Genomic DNA, 19,339 nt, shown 5'->3' with positions numbered 1-19,339 from the left:
GAGAAGTCACCAGAAATTCACAGCATTCCTCACATATTCTGATATACGTTCTTGAGAGAGAGAGACAGGCGGTAGTCAGTTCGCCAAGGCGGTCGGCGGCGGTATTCCGATAGCTTGCGGTTTAGCCGAGCCTACCCTGGGAGGAAAACGCCGAACAAGATCCTACAACACTGACGGTAGGTGGCGAATCTTTCTTAAGGAGACTGTGGTATCACACAGGACTCGGTTTGATTTTCTGAAAAAACAGTTTGTATCTCGACTGTTTCATTCTGTTTTGTATTTGTATCTTGTTTTGATTATGTAATTGTTACAATATTAATGAAATTGTTCTATGGAATTATGTATTATGCTGAAATTTTCCCAACAATAGAAACCAACTTCTTTTTCCTAATTGATAAATCACGAGTTGTAACGTTTGGCACCATGATTGCACTAGTTTTTCTTCTACTAGTACTTTCTAAGAACAACTCCATTGGTCGTTGCAAAAAGCGGCAATGCCAAAAATGGATTAAGACGTGCTACAATGCAAAAATGCTAACTTTAATGATGTTGCTCCTATAATACAAATGTCTTTTTAGCTCTTTCTTATCATTATCACAGGCCATAATTACTACAAATATCACTCTTGACCATAATCGTTGATCAGGGACGATCGAAGCACTAGGCTATTAAAGTTTGTGAGCAGGATCTCCAATTTTGGGAGGCTGCTGTTTTTATGCATGTGTAGTTGTATACTGCAAATTTGGACTTCTCAAAACTACTTTTGTTGGTGAAAAAAGGAGCATTAAGGTACAAAAGGCCTTCACAAATTCCCTTCACATACTTTATTTTGTTAGCATTGATCATTTCACATCATTGATTACTCTTCATATTTTAAATTTCCATGTAGAATACTGAAATTATAGCCGCTATGGATTAGATGTTCTTGGAATTAATTTCTCATCTCAAAAAGTAAGAAATATAATCTTTTATAGATATTAAATAAAACATACTCCATTAGATTTAGATTTTTAACATTGATACTTAAATTTTTAAAGGCCTCACATAAAGATTTTGCCTTCAACCTCTAATGAGGTTGGGCTGCCCCTGTTTTTTTTATGATGAAGTGAATCGTGATGAAAATAAAATTGCCAAATGTTGCATAAATTTTGGCTCAAACTCTAGAGGTAGCAAGGCAATATCTTGGTAACACTTCCAGCACTGTAAAATTTGACTATCGCAAGATTATTTCAATTTTCAAACACATTTTAAAGTGCAATCTGCATTAATTTGATGAAATGGATGCATGTCACAGCGACAGAGATCTACGCAAGCCATTTAAGGTGCTCTTATCAGAGCTGCATCATATATATGTCACTTTTATAGTACACATAATTTGATTACGCACTTTGCAATGTAAGAACAATTGGTTTCCAATTAATTTACATAGACAATGACTACTTTTCCCTTTTATCAATGGCCTCAGAAAAGTGAAAAACTGTTAGGTTCGTATTCTCATAATATCACGTGACATTACCATGCGGTACCTCGCCAAACAAAACATCATACTATCTCACTTGTAAAATTTATCACTACAAGATTTTTCTGGGAGTTTTGCGTGGACGATGCCCAATGACATTCCGAGAGTACTAAATAACTAACCAGATAAAGAGGTGCTTCTGCAGCTGACATTTATTTTGGCACAATAATTGGTTTTAGCAGATGAGAGGATTCTAGTATGGAAAATTCTATGTACCCCGAAAGAGTACCCAGAAATGACCCCGAATTTGAAAATCGATGGTCCAGATTGTCGATAAATGAATCTGGACCATTGATTTTCAAATTCGGGGTCATTTCTGGGTATTCTTTTGGGGTACCTAACACTCCTCTTCTAGTATAGGATGGAATGCGGGTGAGGTTGACCTCACACAAGTTTGCTCCACAAGTTGTGGGCCACAACCACAAAAATCCAGTGACACAATACGTGCATGGTGTTTTTCTCCTTCTATAAACTTTGATGTTAATGTGTTGTCTCAATACGAATCATATTTAATTGGTCCTACCCTCCTCTACCTAACAGGCAACATCTTCGTACCACCCGAACTCAAGAGTTAAATTCTTTTCGAATGAGGTGGAATGGTATCCGCCGCCCATTGTGGGCTTCAATGTGGATTTATTGTAGTATACCCGGGCAAAAAATTAACTTGATTAGATATCAATAGCTATATAAAAAACTAAATGTTGATATGTAAAGTAGACGGTCATGGATAATTTAGCTTTGAAATCAAGATAATCAATCCTGTACAACATAGCCCTAGGATCAAGCCTGAGTGTGTAGCCAAAATTCGACTTTTTTTCGCATGTATTTCTAGTCGCGTAATTGTGTCTCAAGGTTTATTTCACAATGCACCAAATTCCCAAATTGGGACCAGGCTAAAATTCGTGGGTTTTGCTTAGAAGCGAACAATTTCATGTTTAGGTAAAGGTAAAAATGCAACACAAAAGCAAGCAAAGCTGTATCAGGATTCAGGGGGGCTCCAGCTTCCCGGGGGAAATAAAATCTTTCTTCATGCCTCTTTCGATCGATGGAGATCGATGGAGACGACAACATTAGCTGGAGGTAGCTGATGAACATATGTTCAACTTCTTGTGTTCCTGCTTCATCCCCAAAATTTCGAAAAAGAAGAAAAATATGCTTTTACATGCAGATAAACGTGTAAAACCTCAAGAGTTATTTATCAGCAGAACATACTTTCCTGTTCGAATAAAAGTTTGTTGATTCAAGATACTGAACTTTTCTGAAGTTGAGAGATAAGTTCAAGCTTGTTGACCATTCTGTTTTCTCAGACCCTAGAATATCACGTAAAAATGCGAATAAAATGCTCCCGGTCAATATGTTCCGGTACTTATCTTGAACTACATGTCGATGCTGGAAATATAGAACTGGAGTTAAATTCCCCAAAAACAGTTGTGACAAAGTTCTCCATATTGGTTTTCTGTTCTGCTAATTTCTACGACAGAAACTAGTTTTCTAAAGGGAATGCCAAGTAAGCATTCGTTATTTTGTTCTTTAGACACAACAAACGAATACGCATTGCCAGGTTAATGCCGTTTTTCTTGTCTCATCCTTCGTCTCATGCTCGCTTCTGTTTTTGTACCAAAAAACCCTACACCCCGGAGTCACGTGGAACACTGTTATATTATTCAACAATAAGTATGACGTAAATTTATAACAATACCTTTTGATAAAGATTTCTATGACCAAACTAAACAACTCGTGCTGTTCACCAAACTAAATCCCCAAAAGAGTCTTCTGATAGTTACCAAACTAAACTACTCCTCCTGCTCTTGTTTTGATAACCAGCAAAAGTGTAGTCCGGGGTGTTTGAGCCAGCTTACGCGAACTTAGACTATTCCCCTCTCTGGTCAGGTTAAAAGCAGGCCATCCACGCCGGAACTAGGGGATTCACAAGAAATTTTCCTATTGCAGTCTGGCCCCAAGAAGTTGCCAAGTTTCAAACTCAAGATGTCTGAGTTCATAAAGAAGTGAAACACGCTCATCCCTTTCTGAATGCAGTGAAGCTACCAACAATTTCTGAGCAAATAAAGAAGTGAACCACTATTTTCTAGGACAATCAGATTTTCCCATTGTTTTAACTATTGTACAGAACATCCAGTTCCCATCCAGTACATATATAACCCTGCTGCCTAATAGTTCATTTCGTGTTACTAAACGGAAATACAACAGAGAAAGAAGTCCACAGACACACAAAAAAATGTTTGACATTATGAGCTATCCAAGTATCCAACCACCGACACAAACCACAAATAAAAGTTGAACTTCTGATATAAGATAAATATTTGTATTTGTTTATAGTAGAAAGCCACACCCAATACAGCAGGAAGTAACTGACTGTGACATCAAATATATCCCCACCTAATCATGTATACAAATGAGAGCTCCATTAACTATATACATTCCCTTACTGTAAGTATCTGATCTACAACACCAACAAAGATATAGAATAAAACATTTCAATAGATGCTTGATCCTTTCAAGGTAAATCATAGTTGAAAGAAACCTTACTCACCGGAAATGGTAGTGTTAGAACTACTAACCCATCTGTCGGTCACAGAACCTGGTGAAGGCGGCACCTTGCTACTTTTCAGCAGCTCAACATTATCCCCATCTGGTGAGGGAGACGGCATTTTTTCTATTTCCTCGTCTTCGTGCTCCTGGATTTTCTTCAAAGCTTCCAATACCTCATTCATGCTAGGTCTCATTTCCTTTTCGAGTTGCAAACACTGAAAAGCCACCTCTGCAACCGAGGTAGTCATCCTCTCAACTGATGAATCAGACTCTAACCCAAGAGATGTATCAATTAACTCATTGAATGCACCATTTTGGATTCTGTTTATTGCCAAGTTGGCCAAATTGATCTCGTGCCTATGCCTACTTAGGTCAACAGCCGGCAGTGATGATATAAGCTCTACGAGAACAACCCCAAAGCTATAGACATCACTCTTAGTGGTAAGTTGGTAACACTGGTGGTATTCTGGATCAACATAACCAGGAGTCCCTTGTGGTGCGGTTGACACATGACTGACATCATTCGGGAAGAGCCTTGAAAGCCCGAAATCTGCAACTTTGACGCAAAAATTGTTGTCAAGGAGTATGTTGTTAGTCTTCACATCGCGGTGGACGATTTCAGAAGCATGGAGGAAAGCCAATGCAGTGGCGGTTTCAATGGCTATGTTCATACGAACCGGCCATGGGAGTGGGTGATCCTCTGCTCGATCACCGTGTATATGGTCAGCAACAGTACCATTGGGAATATACTCGTAGACTAGCAGTAGTTCTCGGCTGTGGCGTGAGGTGCAGCCATAAAGGGTGACTAGACTGGGGTGGCGCAAGGTTGTGAGAATTTCAATTTCGTTCAGGAATTGGGCCACTCGCTTATAGTTGTGCTCATACAGGCGCTTGACTGCAACTTCCCGCCCATCTTGTAGTTTCCCTGTGTTCAGAAATACAAAAAATGACTATGCAAAACAACAATGCCAGTAATGCTATGGTCATGGAAACGTGTCGAAACCTGTAGTATGGCTTACCATAGTATACAGTGCCGAAACCTCCATCTCCCAATTCCTTGGAGGGATCAAAGTTATGAGTGGCTTCTTTAAGTTCAGAGTAGGAGAAGACAGAGATCCCCAAGTAGGCACTGCCTTCTTCAAGGTCTTCTTTTGAGTAGAGATCGGAAGAAGAGTTCCTCCAAATAGTGCATGAAGAAATATAAGTCCTCCATTTTTGCCGATACCGGAAGATAAGTATAAGCAAAAGCAAAAGGATAACTCCAGGAATAACTGCAGTAAGTAGAAGTATTCAGTTATTCATATTTATGGGAGCAGCAAAAGATATCATTGAAAAAGGATTGAATCCTTAAAATGGGAAGACAAATAGGTGATGTAAGGTCACATAGTTATAAACGTAAATCCAATCGCTCAAAGATTATGTTCAGGGTTATAGTACCTGTTCCTAGAATCAATGTCAACCCATGTACTCCTGCAGCCAACGTCAAAGGAAAAAAAGAAGTCGTCAATTCAATGAAGTTACTCTGCATATCCGGATGCATAAGCTTAACTAATCGAAAAATAAAAAACCAAGTAAACTGTTGTACTCAAAACAAGTTGAACGGATTGACACAAACAACAAAAGTAAGACGTTAAAAAAAACCCAGATATATCTGGTTTGGCAGTCTGCCTATGTCCACCAAGGTGAAGAAGAATATTTCACCATACACGATACCGATACGTACTACAACGCTCCAACTCTCACAAACCATTGTTTTGCTTCGCCTACGTGTGATAATTAAGGTAGTTTTTGGTTCCCACGTGATAAGGGGGTGGCTACTGCCCCTTTCGTCGGTCACTTCTATTTTGTATATATAGCAGCCATGGAGGTTTAAGAAAAGATATAGACAGTAACTGATGAGAGGTTCAGGGAAAAATACATTGTGAGAGTTAGGGAGTGATAAAAATATTACCAGTGAGTGTGGGTTTGGGAATAAATATTTTTCTATCTTGTTGTACTCTATTAATATAATGGAATTCTATTTTGTCTGTGCAGTGGGTATTGAGACCGAACCACGTTAATTCTGTATTCTTTATTTTTTCTTGTGCTTGATTAATTTTGTAGCGTGCTTCCATTTGTTGCATGGACTAAAAATCCCAACAACCCACCAACAGAAACTCCGTCCGGGCCTCCGGTCTCATCCATAAAAGACCCTACAAAATAATACTAAGTTTCCAGTATACAGGACACCTCATAAAAAATTTGGTACTCATATACGAAATGGCAGTACCTTTTGTCTCGTTTGAGCAATGGACGGGGTCACGCAGACATTGGCCACCATCATCGAGACAAGTTATATAATGTTGAACGTTTTAATTTGAAATAAGGTCTTATAACATGCAATATTAATTTCATGTAAAACATTCGGAACAAAATTCTAGTACTATTTCTAAATTATGAGTTTATATTCATATATTAATCGAAATGCTTGTACCTCCTGTCTCGTTTGAGCATTCTCGGGGGTGACGCAGACATAGGCCACCATCATCATCGCGACACTTGAGACATTCGTCTGACAAATGATATTCAACAAAGAAATCAGAGGTCAATAAGGAGAATAGATCACTAGGCGGATCCCCCTCCTCCTCAACTGATGGGAGTTGGAAACGGTGACAATTTGGCAGATGACTGCCCCGAGTCGGATCTTGATCAACTTGATCATTCGGATGTGAATAGTAAACCGTGTACCCGCCGCCTTCACATCCTTCATAAGTATTGTGATTTTCATGGAAGTACTCATATGCTTTCCGCTGAAGTTCAGGGCTGCTGGAGTCGCATTTGAAGATGGTGAGATTGGGGGATAATATTGTGAAGGAAACGGAAGAAGTATCATAGAAAGTAGGGATGTAACTGGAAAAATCGCAACTGTTGGATTGGATAAGGGTTTCTAGTGCTGGGTCATTAATTTTTTTTGTACCAGGGGTTGTGTTGCTAACTGGATAAGGTATTCCCTTCCATATGACCTTTGGATCTGGTTCATCACAACTGACAGTACACAACCCATATAGGGAGTTGGTATGAGGGATTTTGATCGGATCAAGAGGTCCGCTGCAGTTGAAGGAAGGTGGACAAAAACCAAAAGAGTGAAGAACCAGAAGATGAGAGACAAGAAATAAAGCTAGTAAAAAAGAGGGGAAACCCATTTTAAATTCCCAATTTAGCACGACAGAACAAACCCCACAGTTTAAGAGGAACGAAACTCCCTGACCCTTTTATTTGGGACGGGGTGAGATTCTTTTTTATTTATTTATTTAGAAAATGATGGTTTTGCAGGAATCAATTAAAGAAGCCAAACATTATATTATTGTTTAGATTTTAAGATTGACACGCTAGTTGACTTGGAAATGCTGTAACTTGCAGAAGTCGTCAGAAAAAAGAGGGCATTTTAGGGGGTGGGGGCTAAGTTCTTCTTCTACATTGGAATGGTCTACAGGGAAAAAGACTCCATTGATGAGTGGGTGTTTCCTGCTCTCCTTCCTCATTGACCCACCACCACAATAGCGACCTTGACCCATTGACTCTTCTCTCTCTCTCTCTCTCTCTCTCTCAATCAATCAATCAGTTTGTAATGAACGAAACTGTGCAGCCAAATGAGTCAATTGTGGAAAAATCTGTGGTTTACCGATGAAATGTGCAAAACAGCACATGGGAAGTCTTGGTCTGATTTACACGTATAGTGTACTCCGGGGCAAAAGAAAAAATCTGGAGAGAGATCCTATGGTGATGGATGGGAGTCAAGGTCGTAGGAAAATCACTTGCCAAATTGATTTGGTATCTTTTTGGCACAATTCTACAAATGAGATAAACTTTTACACGGACCCTTCGTAAAAACAAATTTTGCACCCACCAATGAGCAAATGACACATCATACAAAATACATTCTCATTAAACCCTCACACAAGCACATACACCATCTGATCCCATCCCCTTTCTCTCTCCCCCAAATGGTTTCCTCATCTCAACCCACGGTGGAGCACCGCCACCAGCCACCACCTCCTCTCGGACCTCCCTCTTCCCTAGCATCACTGCCAACATAAATTTGTTTCTTCCACAAACTGGGTTCGATTAATCATTTTAAAAAATGATTCGTTCTCAGAAACTAAAGATTCAAAAGCAAAGGAAAATGGGAAGGGAAGATGAGTGTGAGGTCTGATTTTGAAGTTAGAGAAGATCTGTGGTGGAGTCTAAAATACAATGGAAGTTTTAGCTCTGTAACAAGCTCCATTTACATGACCTAATTTTTAATTTCGGCAGTCCAAGATGGAGGATTTGAGTACATTTTGTCGGGTTTGATTTGAAATTAGGGATTTCTTGAGGATTGGTGCCGACGAGCAATGAACTGGTCACCTGTATAGTCGTCTTCGCCGGTCTCGGTGAGGAGACGAGTGCTACCGCTGTAGATTGAAGAGGACTCGAGGGATGTTGCGGTTGGTAGGCTGGGTGCAAGAATCGTGGTGTTGATGAGCACCGTTGTTCCGAGAGCCCGTACCTCTCCACAAGGAAACTGTACATCTCCCTCACATCATATACGCAGTGGTTGCTGGGGGAGGGGTGGTGGCGGTGTACCGTCGTCTGTCATGGGCTGAGATGAGGAAATGGGGAAGAGAGAGAGGATCGGGTGAGGGAGGGTGTATGTGGGTGTTTGGTGGGGATGTATTTTGTATGAGGTGTCACTTATTCATTGCTGGCTGCAAAACTTGTTTTCACGGAGGGTCCGTGTAAAAGTTTCTCTCTTCTACAAATAGATTACTGGTTTAAATTATTTCATGTTCCATGCTAGCAGTACTTTATTTGGTTTAAATAATGTGCACAATTTACAAAGTTAAAGTTGTTATCAAATTTGCAATAAAATTGCTATTATTTGAAAGTAATTTTACCTCTTTGGCGAGTGGTGAACATAAATTTTGCATGAAAAAATGTTAATTTATGACTTGTTAGCGGAGATGGTGTACTTGCTCAGTTAGAAATTGACTTGATTTGTAGCTTTGGAAAAAAAATGCATTTATCAGGAAGCAATTCTTTATTGTGTGTCGAGTTATTTGGCCTGATTCGAATTTGGTTTTGTACTTCAATTTTTTTTTTGGTTGATGTTTCTTTGTTGATTTTGGAGTTGGACTTGATGACTTTGTTCGTTTTGTAGTTTAGTTTAGTTTTTTAATTATTACTCTATTTATCTCTCTAATTATTATCATTTTTTTTAATTATTATTTTCATTTATCTATCTATCTCTCTCTACTCATTATTCATCTCTACAATCATTATCTTATTTCTCTTTCCACTCATTACCAAAACTAAAATACCCCAAAACTACCAAATGAATAAGCAAGGGTGGAGGTGTGTAGGGGCCTGGGGGGCCCCGGCCCCCTGAGCGTCTAAGTTTTAAAATTTTTATTCTATATATACTTGATTTTAGATATTATTGATAATTATTCGTGTATAGTTACTTATAATTTTAATTTTGTTTCGATTTGATAAAAAACTGGTTATTTTACATTTTCATTTCTCAATTTCTTTCATTAATAAAAAATAAGCACGTGACAGTTGAAATAACCTAAAAAATCAATTCAATGTACAAATGTAATGAATTGAAAAGCAAAAATCTTACTGTATAATATAATAATTATACGTTCCGATAAAAAAATACTATATGTTTGTTAAGCTGGCCCTCAGTAACAAAATCCTGGCTCCGCCACTCCGAACAAGGCAGATAATTTTTTCATGGACTCCAATTGAAGGCAACGTGTTCTTGTCAGGGGCTATACTTTAAAGTCGTTCCTGGAAGCCAGGGAAGATGGAAAGGAAATTGATTCAGAATAGAGAACTTTTGATCCCTGAGGACTTAAGAGATTACACTTCCTATTTGTCTTCAGAAACCTTTCAATTAAAGGAAATGTTGTCCTTCTTAAAAAAGAAAAAATTTATTGTCTTCCATAAAAAAACCCAATATTGAACGAAAGATGATATGTGAAATCAATATGTAGAAAATGATGGAGACATTTTTTTGACCAGCGAAACAAGATTTTATTAATCAAATGTACATGATACGATAGATTCAAAGGACAAGAGTTAAAGCCTCACAACAGGAGACGAGCATCCCAACTATGTCGGCACCCAAGCCTTCCTATAATCATCATATGCTACTCGGGCCCTAAAGGAAATTTGGTTGGCAATAGATCAGCCAAACCTTGGAAGAAATACAAGTTACAGGAAAATAGAATCCCCCAAAAACTAAGAATGGATCTGAAATAGTCCAGACTAACTAAACATGACGGAAGTTTGATCACCACCAAAAAAAGAGCCACCAAGAATAGCTCCCTGCCCAGAGGGGTAAAATGGTGATCAGGAGGTAAAAATACCTTAGTTGGGTTAAAAGATTGACTCGGTGAAAATTTGGAAAAAAGTCGACCTAGGCCCGAGCAAAGCACAGCTCTCTCGGGCGAAAACCCTTGGATGCTCATGAATAGCTCGTGAAAACATGCCCCGTCGGTAATGTTCGGAAAAAAGACCCGAAATACACCTAAAGGGGCAGGTTTTTTGCTCCGATAGAGCTGTATTTTGTTTGATAGAGTTGTGCTTTGCCTTGGTTAGTCTGGTTAAAAGCCCTTTTAGGTGTCTTTCGGCTTGATTGTGCATGGAGATGAAGGAATGGGTGTGGTTTTGGCTGAAATAATCAAGAATCAGCAAGGTTTCTGCATTTGGGGTCTTTAATTACACTTGGTGGTGCAGCAGTAGCTTGGAAATCTTCAAAATAAACATCCATTGCATATTCTACGATGGAATCTGAATTTATTGCTTCAGATAAGGCAACTGAATCTGAAACCACCTTGCTTTGGATCTTGCAGATGATGGATATGATAATTTGACCGAGATTGAAGATGGCATCAAGAGCAGAACAAGAGATTTGTACATCACAAATAGTGAAGAAATCCACGGCTTAGAAGAAGTAGCAGCAGCACTTGATTGGGACAATATCTTTCTTTCTTTCTTTCAGCAAGCAAGCTTTCTAAGCTTGCCCATGAGTTCCACTTGATTTGAAACCTGAGAAACAATTACCCAGGCTCCGGGAGTTTCAAAAATGAATAACATAACTGGGAAAATGGGTTCTAGATATAGCCATGTCTACAAACATAATAAATTGTACTTCCAATTGTGACACTACTTACATTAGGAATTGGGTGAGTCGTAATTCTTCAATTACCAAGGAGCGCATGGCAAGAGCCAAGAGGCTTTTGGCCCAATGGCATCAAGAATGCACTTAGGTGCCACGAGAAAGAAGGTCAGGAATTCAACCCCTCTTCCAAGCTGCTAATCTTATCATTCTAACAATATTGGCTTTCGCCGATAAAAAAGAGAGAGGGGCCCATGTCACAATGTCGCTAGGTTGACAACACATTCAAAAGGTACATATAATCGTTTACCTCATTACATGTAGAGATAGTGTTTTAGAATTCTATTGCACAATTTAGCAACTTTTATAAATTTTGGTCTGTTGTCCTCTAGGGAAGTTCGTAACTCCAATTGAGAGCGTGGAATGGAACATATGATAACGATTCGGTTGAGCCTGGAACTGTTCTTGAGCTTGTATGGCTCTTTCTAGTAACGTTGAAAAAGAGCCACACAAAAAAAAAAAAACCCTTCATCTTGAAAAGGTTAAAACTAAATGTTCCGAGGAAGTGTCCCGAATACCTCTTTGAATAAATCAACTACAAACAGAGAGAGAAACATTCCTAAGATTCATGAAAACTCAACTTCAGAATAAATCATCAGGGATAGTGTTTGTACCACAATTAAGATTTCCATTTTTACCCGCCGATCAGGTGACACGTGGCAAGGGTAAATATGGGCAAGTAGGAGAATAGAATGGACTCACCTTAATAATTTAGAATGGAAGTAAATCGATGGTGAAACTATAAAAAAGTCTTGTCCGTCGATTGGCCTACACGTGGCGTATTCCGATGGCCCTTTGACCCGTCGATCAGGTGACAGGTGTCAAAGGGAATTAGACCCCATGATTCCACGATTGAAGAGAATGATAACCGCAATTAACAAGACAATTTTCTCAACGTGGGCATGATCAGCAGTTGGAGGAAGTTCTTAATCAGAATTCGAGGGAATGTTCAACTGCTACTTTGGGGGGAAGATTTGAATTCAAATGTAGGGAGGCCTATTTAAAAACAAGTTAGTAGCAGTTTCAAGGACACACAAACAACGCCAATCAGGCCTTTATCTTTTCTTTTCTAGGAGTAGAGTTAACTTGTAATTGCTCATTCAATCATCTTGATTGATTGTTCTTCTACTTTGAGGGTTAATAAAGTCCATTTTGTTAATCTTCTTCCATACTTCATCCACTTCATTGTTTGTTTCCAAAGAAGTCCTGAAATACGGCAAGAAACCAAACTCCACTTTTCACACCCACATTCCAGCAAGCTTACGATACAATTTCCTGTCGATTGGAAAGAAAACAGAGAATTTTGGTAACAATTTTGGCGCTAGAAGGAGGGCTCGTTACTAATTTGGAAGTGAGCAATGGCACCGAAGACTAGGAATCAATTGCCAACAGATGGCAACAATGACAACAATTCTGCTAATATTAATGGTGGAAGTGATGCAAATGGAATCAATGTTGTGAATCCGGACCAGAGGAGTCCAGAAGGGGGCCAACCAAATGGTCCAGAGATCGAGTCATATGACTTGATCCAAAAATTTGCAAGAGTTTTGAATGATCTAGAAAGTGAGGTAGCCAAAACTTTGATGGCTATGTTTAAGGCAGCGGTGACACAAAATCAACCAACGGTGGAAGTCCCAGTTAATGTAAATGTTAACCCTGGACAGACCAGTGGATATGTCAACCGTAATACTGAAGAACCTTCTACGCAGGTATTTGATAATCCAACTTTTGAAACTGTTTTTATTGGTATGAATAGAGTTCCAAATAATATTAGCAATGGTAAAAATCAGAACTTTTATCAAAATATACCAACTACTGTCCCTATTGGAACAGAGACTGGAAATATTGGAAATAATGCCCATGGAGGGCAAAATATTTATGCAAATATTTTTAGGAATGACAACAGGAATATTCCAAGTAATGGTGATCCAAATCTTTATGGGTATGATCCACCAAACATAAGAAGACAAGATTATCCATATGGGTATGATATTAGACCTGAAACACTTGGTCCTTTAAATCAAACCGGAAGAATTCAGGTGCCTTATTTAAGGGCTCAACTCACAAATATTATGCAAGACATGTATGGTCCTGGATTATGGAGAATCGAAAAACCTATGTTTAGGAAACCATATCCAAACTGGGTTGATAATGTGCCTTTTCCTAGGCATTATAGAATTTCAGATTTAGTTCTTTTCAATGGAGAGGAAAATCAGTCGACCATAGAGCATGTTGGGAGATTTTGCCTACAAATAGGCGAAGCAGATTTAGATGAGGCTCTAAAATTAAAGCTGTTTCCTCATTCTCTTACTAGAACTGCTTTTTCTTGGTTCATTAGTTTGCCTCCAAATTCTGTTCGTTCTTGGAGAGAAATGGAAGAACAGTTTCATACTCAATTCTTTAGGCATGCACCAGAAATTTCAGTAGCAGACTTGGCCAAAATCAAACAAAAGCCTTCAGAGTCTGTTGAACAATATATGAACAGATTCAAAAAGATTAGGAATCAGTGTCACTTTTACATCCCTGAATCTGAAATAGTGAAGATAGCCCAGGAAGGGCTAGATTATGATTTTAAAAAACATTTTACTGGGACTGAATTCAGAGATTTATTTGATTTTACTTCTAAAGCCATAGGATATGAGGCAATTCTTATAGAAGGGGAATACATGAAAAGTAAATCACTTGGTACATATTACCAAGATATAGAAGGTGATGTAGAGATTGATGTTGCCCAAGTGATTAGAAAAGCACCAATTGTTTGTGATACTTTAACAAAGGCTGAGAAGCCTGTGAATATGCCTTCATCTCATCCAAACAGGAGAAATCAGGCAAATTTTAGACAATACTCATTTGATTTGTCCAAAGCTGATCAACTATTTGATGAACTAATTAATCAAAAGTTCTTAACTTTATCACCAGGGCATATGATTCCTCCTGAAAAGGATAGAAAAGGAAAAGATTACTGTAAGTGGCATAATTCTTTTAGACACAATACTAACAACTGTGTTACATTTCGAAATTGTGTGCAGGACCTGATCTAGAAGGGCCTGTTACAGTATGCTAAGGGGAATAAAGAAGTAATGGGTATTGATATTGATCATTTTCCCTTGGTGGAGGTCAATATGGTGACTGCCAGATTGAAGAAAGGGAAAATGGCATCTCAAATTGAAAGAAGGATTCAAGAAGAAGAAGAAATTATGGGAGGAGAAGAAGGAGTTCAAGTGAGGCAGAAATTTGAGAATTATTTCTGTTTGAGATGTGATGAGGAGATCAAGAAAGGGGAAGAGGTTATTGCAGAAAAAGAGTACAATGGTACCTATGCTAAACGTTCCATTAGATTCAATACTATGGGAAGTAGTGATTTGCAAATTTATGTAGGTCCAAAGTTGATTTTTGAAGGTGAAGACCCTGGGATTTTTATACCTTCTGAATCACTCAAATGGTACGGGGAAGATGATGGACCATTCCTATTTAAAGGATATCCTGTGATTCCAGCACTAGCTGGGAAACCAGATGCAAGTCTAATTTATCCACCTTCATTTATGAGTGGAAGATGAAGAGGTTTTTTTCCAAGAGGTGTAAGATCAAGGGGAAGAATGCCTTTTGTCAGAGATGGATATCAAGGAAGGATGGTAATTCCACCAAATATCGAGCATCATGGGTGGGATACAATAAGACATCCTAAATTCCCAAATGTAAGGGAGTTCGAGCCCATTACCAATACTCAGAAAAGGAGGTTACAAAGGAAGATTTCAGAAAGAGAAAGAAGAGACCAGCAGATAACGATGGATTCAACACAATGGCCAGAAATAAAGGCCAGAACAATTCTAAATCAGGCAGCCCCTATGGTTTGGACTAGGTAGTCCACTATACCAGTTTCAACAGTGCCTAAACAAAAAGCAAAGGAGATAGAAAAACCTGGGGGGCAAACAATCAAACCAGCCATTACTCAAAGGCTTGGGGGGCAAAGTTCAAGTTCTTCCCCTACTCTATCGATTAAAGAGCAAAAGGCGGAATTCAAGAAGAGCTTAAAGAAGAAGATGGAAGAATTTCAACAAGTATTGTTAGAAGATGATGAAGATGATGATCTTTTATCAGTTAACAGTTCAGATATGATGAAAGAAGATTTCAAAGATGACAAGGATAAAGTAAACTCTCAAAAGTCTACCACCTTTGGCCAAGCACTGGACACAATCCAATTCGGGCCAGTTTCCCCTACTAGAGTTCATTGCAACATGATTTTAGTTTTGCCAAAAACTTTTCAGGCAAAACCTAATCAGCCAACAAGTTTAGAAGGAGATGTTGAAGACAAAACAGATGCTATAGTGAAAATAAATTAGCAAAAAGAAGACTTAATGAAGAAGTCTATTCAAATTGAGAAAGACACAAAAGAAAAAGATGTGGTTGTCTTGAGGACTCCTGAGGATGCTCTGGTCAGGCATTTAAAGCCATTATATATTATGGTTCATATCAATGGGCAACCTATTAATAAGGTTTTGGTTGATAATGGAGCAATAGTGAACATTTTGCCTTCGAAAATGATGAAGATTTTAAACAAAAATGAGTCAGACTTGATCCCAACAGAAGTGACAGTTGGAAATTTTGCAGGAGGATGTTCACCTGCTAAAGGTGTGATTTATTTGCAATTACAAATTGGAAACAGAAAAATGAACACTACTTTCTTTGTTATTGATTCTTCCTCAAATTATAATGCCTTGTTAGGCAGAGATTGGATTCACATAAACGGTTGTGTTCCCTTTTCTTTATATCAGGCATTAATATTTTTGAAACAAGGAGAGGATAGAGAGGTCGATGGAATGGAAATTTTCTGGGCAGATAAACATCCATTCAAAGCAGATACCAACAACGTGGAGGCAGGTCTATATGATGAAGACTTATGGCCAATCAAGTTTGAAGGTTCAGAAGTGAAGTCGATAGGGGTAAGCCTTACTGAAAGTCAATTCCTTAAATACATTACAGATGGTTTTAAGGAAATAAGTGGAGATTTTGTTAGACCTAACATGATACTAAGGTCTAGTGGTTTTAAATCAAAGGTTTCCCATGATTAGTGATAATTTGAGCTATGTAAATGAAGAGTTAGCTACTTTAAAAGCTATTTTTAAGAGATTGTTTTCTTTCATTGTATCTAGGAAATTAGAGGCTGATGAGCCTATTTCTTGTAATTGGGTAGACTGTGTAGTAGATGATAGTCCTTTGACTTTTAAGGAATTGACTATGGAAGATCTAGAAGTTGCTCCTGCTAAACTTGATGATTATAAAGCATAAGTAAAAGATCCTTTAGAGGATTTTAATGTAGGGACAGAGGAAAATCCTAGAATTCTTTATGTATGTGCTGCTTTACTCGATGAAATGAAGGATCATTTGAAGTATTTGTTGTTTGAATTCAAAGATTGTTTTGCTTGGGATTATCCTGATATGCCTGATTTGAATAGATCACTGGTTGAACACAAAATTCCTATTAAAGAGGACTTTGTTCCATATCAACAAATTCCAAGACAGATGACACTTGAAGTTCAAAAAGAAGTAAAGAAAGAAATGGAACGATTATTTAAGGCCAAATTTATTAGGCCTGTTAAGTATGTTGAATGGATTCAAATATTGTTTCTGTAATTAAGAAAAATGGTAAGGTAAGAATATGCATCGATTTTAAAAACTTAAATACAGCATTGCCAAAAGATGAGTATCATATGCCTGTTGTAGACCATTTAGTGGATGCAACCGCAGGCCATCGATTTCTTTCTTTTATGGATGGTTATTCTGGATATAATTAGATATTTATTGCAGAAGAAGATACACACAAAACTGCATTTAGATGTCCAGGATATATTGGTTTGTTTGAATGGATTGTGATGACATTTGGATTAAAAAATGCAGGGGCGACATATCAGAGAACAATGAATGTGATTTTTCATGACCTAATTGGAAGGTTTATGGAAGTTTACATTGATGATATAGTAGTAAAATCACATACATTTGATGAGCATATAGACTACTTAAGGCAAGTCTTGATGAGAATGAGACAATACAAGTTGAAAATGAATGCAATGAAATGCGCTTTTGGAGTTACTGCTGGAAATTTTTTGGGATTTCTGATTCATAAGAAAGGGATTGAGGTTGATAAAGATAAGGCAAAAGCTATAATAGAAGCATAGCCTCCAACAAATAAACAAGAGCTCCAACAGTTTTTGGGACAGGTAAATTTTATTAGAAGATTTATTTCCAATTTATCTGAAAAAACTCTTGCTTTTTCCCCACTTTTGAAGTTAAAGTCTTAGAAAGATTTTAAATGAGAAAAAGAACATAAGAAAGCTTTTGAATTGTTGAAGCAATCATTGGTAATGCCTCCTGTTCTGATGCCACCAATATTTGGAAAACCTTTAAAATTATATATATCAGTAGGACACCAATCGATTGGTTGTCTTTTGGCTCAAGATAATGAAAATGGTCATGAATAAGCTATTTATTATCTTAGTAGGAGATTAAATGAATGTGAGATAAAATATAAGCCTATTGAAAAGTTATGCTTAACATTATACTTTTCTGCCATCAAGTTAAGATGTTACGTGTTACCGTCGACGGTACATGTAATTGCACAGACAGACATAATTAAATATATCTTAACAAGGCCCATATTAAGAGGCAAACAAGGGAAATGGTTGTTATCTTTAATAGAATATGATCTACAGTACGGGCCTCAAAAAGCAGTAAAAGGGCAAGCTTTAGCTGATTTCGTAGCTAATCATCCTAACATGTTAATGGAAAAGGATGAATTTGAGATACATATGATTGAAATGAAACCATGGAGATTGTCTTTCGATGGTTCTAAAACTGACAGAGGGGTTGGAGCAGGCGTAGTTTTTACATCTCCAAAAGGGGAATTTTTACAGTTTTCTTTTCGGTTAGATGAAAGCAGGATCTTGACCAACAATCAAGCTGAGTATGAAGCTTTGATTATCGGTTTAGAGATTGCAAAAGAATTGAATATTAGGTATTTAAATGTTACGGGGGATTCACAGTTGGTGATTCGACAGATAACAGGTGAATATAAGTGCAATCATCCTTTATTAGAATTACAACTACAGAAAGTTAAAATTCTTGTGTCATATTTTGATGAAGTACATTTGCAACATGTCTATAGATTGGAGAATAGTGATGCTAATCAAATGGCACAAATTGCTTCTGAAATTAGGATTCCAGAAGGGCAAAATGAAAAATTAATAAAAGTCCAAAAGAGATTCTTGCCTTTCTCTATCGAAAGAGATGGGAATGATTTTGATATTATGGAAATAAGTTTAGTTGATGATTGGAGGGTTCCAATAAGGAAATTCCTAGAGAACCAAAAGGAGAAAACAGATAGAAATATAAAGCAAAGGGCCATTAACTATGTTATAGTGGGAAATGGTTTGTTTAGAAAATCTGCAGATGAAGTATTATTGTTGTGTATTGCTAAATCCCAAACAATGACAGTTATGGGAGAAGTTCACGAAGGGACTTGTGGTTCCCATCAATCTGGAGAGAAAATGAAATGGTTACTTAAAAGATATGGCTATTATTGGCCAACAATAAAGAAAGATTGTATCTCTTATGCTAAGGGATGTCAAAAATGTCAACAATATGGACCCATTCAAAGGGTTTCAGCTTTTCCTTTACAATCGATTGTTAAACCATGGCCTTTCAGGGGGTGGGCAATTGATATGATTGGAGAAATAATTCTTCACTATTCTCAACAACATGAGTATGTAATGGTAGCTACAGATTATTTTACGAAATGGACAAAAGCCATCCCATTGAAGTGTGTGGCGCAGAAACAGGTAATTGATTTCATTGAAGAGTATATTTTCTGTCGATTTGGTATTCCTGAAACAATTACGGTTGACCAAGCATCTGTGTTTAATGGTCACGAAGTAACGACTTATGTTAATTCATATGGAGTAAAAATCTTGAATTCTTCTCCTTATTATGCCCAAGCAAATGGGCAAGTGGAATCTACAAATAAAATTATCAAGAATACTCTATCTAAAATGATAATTAACAATCCAAGG

General features: G+C 37.7%; 1 protein-coding gene across 2 annotated transcripts in view; it reads right to left on the bottom strand.

Moving 5' to 3' along the window:
• Positions 1–3,806: 3,806 nt before the first annotated feature.
• Positions 3,807–19,339, bottom strand: part of LOC131302114 (LEAF RUST 10 DISEASE-RESISTANCE LOCUS RECEPTOR-LIKE PROTEIN KINASE-like 1.1) — a 41,161-nt gene continuing 25,628 nt past the window's right edge. Inside the window, exons 1-4 of one of the 2 annotated variants that reach the window (XM_058328744.1) lie at positions 6,543–8,482; positions 5,507–5,539; positions 5,089–5,340; positions 3,807–4,994 (exon numbers count right to left, since the gene is read on the bottom strand). In XM_058328744.1, the coding sequence (XP_058184727.1) occupies positions 4,063–4,994; positions 5,089–5,340; positions 5,507–5,539; positions 6,543–7,251 (1,926 nt within the window). In that variant the 5' untranslated portion in view covers positions 7,252–8,482 and the 3' untranslated portion in view covers positions 3,807–4,062. Of the gene's footprint in view, positions 4,995–5,088; positions 5,341–5,506; positions 5,540–6,542; positions 8,483–19,339 lie in introns of those variants that run through there. The other variant, XM_058328743.1, reaches the window with a different exon arrangement.

This window comes from Rhododendron vialii, chromosome 9a (genome assembly GCF_030253575.1).
Source record: "Rhododendron vialii isolate Sample 1 chromosome 9a, ASM3025357v1".
Lineage (NCBI taxonomy): Eukaryota > Viridiplantae > Streptophyta > Magnoliopsida > Ericales > Ericaceae > Rhododendron > Rhododendron vialii.
This window is presented reverse-complemented; position numbering and strand designations above follow the sequence as displayed.